This window comes from Anopheles moucheti, chromosome 2 (assembly GCF_943734755.1).
Source record: "Anopheles moucheti chromosome 2, idAnoMoucSN_F20_07, whole genome shotgun sequence".
NCBI lineage: Eukaryota > Metazoa > Arthropoda > Insecta > Diptera > Culicidae > Anopheles > Anopheles moucheti.
Window position 1 is genome coordinate 92,945,861 of NC_069140.1, and position 6,403 is coordinate 92,952,263.

At 39.5% G+C, this 6,403-nt stretch overlaps 1 protein-coding gene across 1 annotated transcript; it reads right to left on the reverse strand.

Annotated features, from left to right (window-relative positions):
• Nucleotides 1-1,252: 1,252 nt before the first annotated feature.
• On the reverse strand, nt 1,253-2,068 carry LOC128298529 (radial spoke head protein 9 homolog). Its single transcript, XM_053034283.1, has one exon. It carries the CDS (start codon nt 2,066-2,068, stop codon nt 1,253-1,255), a length of 816 nt encoding a protein of 271 aa, XP_052890243.1.
• Between the last annotated feature and the right edge of the window lie 4,335 nt (nt 2,069-6,403).

The following is a 6,403-nucleotide window of genomic DNA, read 5'->3' on the forward strand; positions in this document are numbered from 1 at the left end:
CGCTGTGACGGTCGTTCAACTGGTAGCGCTTTTTTTTGTTGCCTAGCTACAAATGAATGTCTATTTCAAGCGCTTTTGTGTTTCTGTTTGTCCAGCCCACTGATGTCACTGATATGGTGAACTACAAACAAAACTTTGAAAATGTTTAGATGTATTTGGTCGAAACACAATGTGCACTTTGACAATATTTTTTTTTATAGAACGAAGAAATAAATATAAAAGGTAAATTAAACTGGTCAATACCACATCCAAAACCTTAGCAAATTTGTGGCAATAAATATTTGTTATATAATAAAAATAAAACAAATATAAAAGTATTTTATTTACTAAATAAGTGAATAAACAAATATGTAATTTAAGTCATTGTTTAGTAAATAAATAACGAAATACATGAATAAATAAGTAAACAAATAAAAAATACCAAAACATAAACGAACAGGTAAATCGAAACACATGACATGAGTAGAATAAACATGGATAACAGACATTAACAAACTCCGTTTTGCATTTGACCATTTGATACTAAAATGTTCTCACCAGTTTCAATTCGCATAACACTCTAGTTGAAAATTAGTTCATCACCAGCTACTCTAAAAATCATCTTCAACTTATTCATGCTACTTCAAGCCATATAAAAGCCACGATACATCTTTGCACAAGTCGTCGCTTATCATCTGCACACGTGTGCAGTTTTTGTCACCACTCCTTATCCCCCCGCTGGTCTGTTTTGTGAGGTTTTGTGTTTTTTTTTTCAATTACAATTTTTCATCAGCTTTTCCATGTTTCCGGGCTGGCAACAGACAGACCGAGCGTGGGCCCAGGTTTAATTTGGCCTGCATTATTACCACTTGAAGCGGCTTTCGTCGCTAGCGCTAGCGATGCAATATTGTACGATTTTCCTCGCTACCGTACGTGTGCAGGTACGTGTGAATGTGCGCTCGAAGCGTTTGCTCCTCCCACAACCAACCCCCTCCTCCATCCACTCACTCCACAGCTCTGCCTGGGGCTTGTGCTGGGGAAAAAAGGGAGGACAAATTCGGTTGCTTTCGGTTTTCGTGCATTCGCGTTCGGTTCGGTGGGGAAGGAAAATCCGAACACTAGCGCGCTCTGGTGGCTGTTTGGTGAAACTAACGCCGAGTTAGCCGAGACACACACCATTGCCCTGACTTGTGCATTGCACGGATGAAAGATGCGGAAAAAGGATACGCTTAGAATGTGGTTTTCAATTTAAATTATTGCTTGCTCTCTTGCTTCACAGCTCAACCATAAAGGGAAGATCCCAATTTTTACGCCCATCTCCGTTGTAAAAGAAACCGTACACGTTGCTGTTCGCTTTGTGGAAAAAATCTAACCCCAGCCAGTGCAGCGAACTCCACATCGCCAGCTGATCCGAATCGTCCATGCGCAGCGTGAAACTTTTACCCTCCGGCAGTACGTCCACCTCCAGCGGATCAAACACATCCATCGACAGATTGTACTCCGTGCGGCCGCGTAGATTCTCTTCCGCAGGTCGCTCCGGTGGTCGGAAGTGTTGATAATTGCCGAGCTCGACCAGCTCCGCCCGGGTCAACCCCTGGAAGAATGGGTTCAAAACAACGTGCTTCTCGCTGGACATTCGCAGAGCGCCCCGCGGTACGCCAGCCGCTTCGCGCAAGATCGCATGCATCACGTACCAAAGTCGGTCCTGTTCGCTCACCATCACGCTGGTGCTGCCCGCTGCCAACGAGCGAATTTTAAACGCGAAACCAACGTTTCCGGTAAACTCACCCCAGATGCGGCCCCACTCTTCGCTCCAATCGGTCGGTTCGAGTAGCAGCAGCCAATCAACGCCGTTGCGGCTGTAGTAAAACTTTCGCTGATGAAACAGATCCACACCCGGTGAACCGAACGCGAGCAGGTAATTGATCGAATGTGCCTCCAGGCGGCCCAGAAAAAAGAGCTTGTTCAGTTTGTGATCTTGCTTCAGCAGCGTGAGCGAGCTTTCCAGCTTTAGCTGCAGGGTGGTGGGGATAGTACGCCAAAAGTTGGACAACAATGGTACGAGTTCGGCAAGGTTGCTAACCTCCATGGCGGGGCTGTGTTTCGTGGAATTGAAGTATGATCAAGCAAATGCTTGCTGCCGGTAGCACAATTAGAATGATGATGAACAGAACCTTACAGGTAATTGCAGGTTCATACTAAGTAGTAGACTACTGTGATTAAGAAAATAAAGCAATATCTTTATGTGATTGCTTACTATGTTTTGAAACATATGCAAAATAAATAAACCCGTAATTGGCATTTCTTTGAGGATAACGAAATCAAGGGACCTTATATACCTACGTATGTAATTATTGAATCAATTGAGATGTATTTTTTTCAAAAACTTCAGGGATATACAAACATTTCATATAAACATAAAATTATGATTGTACTCGTTGTTGGTGATTTTAAAAACATTCCCAATTCGGAAGAAACACTCAAATGCAAGCTTTTAAACTCAGACAATTTGCCAGTATCAATGTTGCTCAGATCTAGTATATTACACTGTCATTAAGTTTTAAGGGTGTATTTTACGATCCAATTTTTAAATTTATTACAATACTTAAAGCCCATAAATCTATACTTCTTTACTCTTTAATTTTCCTTAAACGAGACAATTATCTTTTCTCTTTTCTGCACATATTTATGTGTTTTGCAATTTTTTAAAGATTTTATTTCTTTTTTATCAGAAGATGTTCCATATTTAAAACTTACTTATGTCGTAAAAGAAGCTAGTTAAATGAAGGTTAAAAGATACGCAATACAAAACTTATTTTAGTTTATATAAAGTGACAAATCTCTTTCGTACACTGATGACTGTTCATTAAAAATATGTTTCTTTTCAACTTAACTTAATTTTGAACTTTGCAAACTATTGCATTTTGTACAAACTGATGATAAAACTGCGCACAAAAGGATTACCGAATAATAATTGCTTACTTTCGCTAGATATGTTGAATAAATTTGTAAGAAAAAAAAACGGAACGACGAGTTTTCGATCGGAATCTCCACATAATTAATATTCTTAAATCTCTTCGTAAGCTCCCAAGCTTTTCACAGTTGAAACCGACAGATGGCCCACTGTCGGTGCACTGGTAAGTCTGACAAATTGTCACAAAATCGAATCCATTTCATTTCGCTTTGAGTATGCCGGCGAAAGGATAATCTTTCTAGCGCTGATTATGATGATTTTCTTCAAATGCGCTCCTTCAAAGGTATTTCCACCGTAGAAGCGTGCATTCAAGCTCAAACCGTTCATTTCCCTGCTCATTTTCAATTGCAATCCGTGACGATCGTCGACGAGGTGGGATGGTTTGCTTAACATAAGCCGTGCTGCTTTCGCATCTGTTTTCCATTCCCAGCTATTCAGTCATTCATTTATTCCAACCACTTGCATTGCAGCAAGACTTAAGCAAGGTGGGAAATTTCATGTGACAACGGATGGATATTTTGATGAAAAAATTTGTTTTTCAAAATATCGTCAAACGCTTTAACTTTCAAGTAGGCAACCGGATACCCGGGTATTTTTTTCAACTTTAAACGGCAATTACTTTTGATTCATTGCTTGTATTGACCTGAAAATTTCTGTAGCCTCCCAACTTTTTATTTCCGATTTTTTGGTGCATAAATTGTAATTTTCAACAAGCAGTATGTATTTTATTTTGATTTATTTTAAACTTTACTACGTAAGTTGGCAACCAGCATACCCGGGTATTCCATACATTTTGTATGGAGAATGACGTTTCTCTTCTTCTTCTTCTTCAAATTCAATCGATTTAAAATTTGAAATGGATCGTTAGGTTAATCATAACATAGAACAACATAATTAATGAATGAAATAGATTTTAGATACACACAAGCAACAAAAAGTCTAGAATAAATGAATAAATTGTAAATAAATACATTACATAAAATTAAAAGTATAAAGACAATGGTTATGCTGAATTAGCGAAAAAGTAAACAATGGATTGTAATACAACGCATTTCCTATTACTTGTTTCTTTTTTATATTATAATATGTGTGATATAAAAAAATGTATATAATATTGCATTATAGTTCTATATTCATTTAACGTTCCGATTTTCACAGATTTGCAAGAATATAAATGTATAGGAAGCATTGTTTACCTACGAAAACCGTTAATTGTATACGTCAAAACGTATGGAATACCCGGGTATGCCGGTTGCCAACTTACGTGTGTAAATTTGGTTGACAACTCTACGGTTAAGTAAAAAAGGCCATTTGAGTAAACTACCATGCGCCTCCATCATGTAGCATTATGCGGCAATAAAATTGAAACGTGTGAAGTTGTAAGAAAATAAAAAATTTTACAATTCAAGCAACAAAAAATTCACAATCCAAAATATTCTTCAAGCCTAAAATTAATAAAAACCATCCGTTTCGTTTCTTCGCAATTTGAAATATTGGATTCAATTTTAGCTCTCATTTCCATCCGCTGCCCGATTAGTCACACAACTTCAAACTGTGACAAAGCATCAATCCTTCCCAGAAGCGCTGCAGAGCGCTAACAATAAGAAGCGTGGATTTTCAACCGAAGAAACTCACTGACTTCATTCTGCCAGCGCTGCCAGGGAAGCCTTACGGGCAATCACATCAACGCTTACCGATGCTGACTGTACCACCACGACGGCCAGTGTGAGCTGAGCAAAACGGAAAAAGGCAACTGGCAAAACCGGAAAAAGAATATCCCGTTGCATCCTTCCTTCCTTGGCTGCACCGAGTGAACCCATTTTTCGGTTTCCTTTTTTTGCGGCCAATCAAGGACGCAAGCGACTATTTCAGCACTACTGCCAACCACCTTCGGAGCACGAAAAACGTTCATGAACAGCGAGCAACAACAAAAAAAAGGATGCAAAATTTGCAAGGGAAATAGCCCGCGAGCTGTGTTGGCTGATTTAACACCCCCCTTTCCCGAGTTGGCACACGGAAAACCAAACTGAACACGATGGGAAAAAAAAGCGGCAGTCCAACACGGTGACCAAGAAAAATTGCACACCAAAACGTCCTCCAAAAGCCGGAAAGGAACCGCACAGTGGGACGAAGAACGAGGAAGGAAAACTTTTTCCTTCCGTTTGGCATAATTATTGAATTTCTCCATGCACACAAAAGCGAACCGTGCATACAATGCAGTTTGTTCGAGTGCTAAATTTGTGCGGCAACAACGCAGCAGCAACACAGAAAAAAAAAGCAATCGCGACAAGAATGTAGCGCCGCATGGGAAAGGCAAATCCGAAAGACACCAAACCGAAGGCTGTCGTCACAGTCTGTACCACCAAGCCGGAACCACCGGGTAGCTGGACTGAAAATTGGGACGGAAGTTGCCTGGTGGGTCCAGAAGGAAGGGAGGGTCCAAAAAAGGGAAGGCATAAACGAAACCACTGTCCTGAGGACAGTCTTGGTCAAAGACGCCCTCACAAGTGACGACACTTCGGGGGCACCACCTCTGACCCACTACCCAAAAACCGACACCGTCCGCTAGTTTTGTTGGATGTCTTTTAATTAAGTTATTTTCCCCACCAAGCGCGATTCAGCTTTCACGAGCTGTGTTGTCCGAAAGTCGGTGGAAAACGGTGAATTCCGGAACTGCTTTATGTTTCTTGTCGCGCTACAGCACCGTTTTTTGTGCCGCTTTCTTGAAGGATTATTTTGTTTCGAACTCACTCGCTCGGGGACGAACTTTTCCGGTCGCATAGACAAGTTCTGATTTTATCACTGCTGTTTGACGCGATTTAAATCATGGTTATCAGTTTTGACTTGTTTCGCATCTCGACGGGAAGCTTGAGAAGATTTTTCATCCATGTCAGCATGGTGAGCGATTGTCGTTGGGTGTTTTTGAAGATAATCTGAACCGAACAATACATTGAGCAGATCATCCTTTGTGCTTGTTCGCTTGCTAAGAATTTATTTGATTCAGATTTAATTTCGATATTCGAAATTAATGCCTTTCACCAATACCTAACAGTCCTTGATGTATTATTAATTTATATATGTTTAGTCTACAAACACTGGCCTAGTTTTTGGTTCTTCTGCTTCTTTCAAAATATTATATTTTATTAAAATATATTTTATTTTTATTGGTTCTTAGAAAACGACAAACAAAAATTTATTATAAACGATGGAGCAAAAACCGTTCAGTTGAGTATTCAAATTGAAAAAGATGTTCAATTCAGCTGTTCTCTTTTGAAAACGAAATAAAATTTCTTCACTCACTTCCTCCACTTTTCATCTTCACTTTCCACTTTCATCACTTCATCGATGTTTGAAATTAATGCCTTTTACCAATAACTAACAGTCCTTGATGAATAATTAATTTAAATGTTTTTGGTCTTACAAAATCGACCTAATTTTTGGTTCCTACTT

Coding starts and splice junctions, on each gene's coding strand:
- LOC128298529 (XM_053034283.1), bottom strand. CDS start 2,068: ATGGAGGTTAGCAACCTTGCCGAACTCGTACCATTGTTGTCCAACTTT.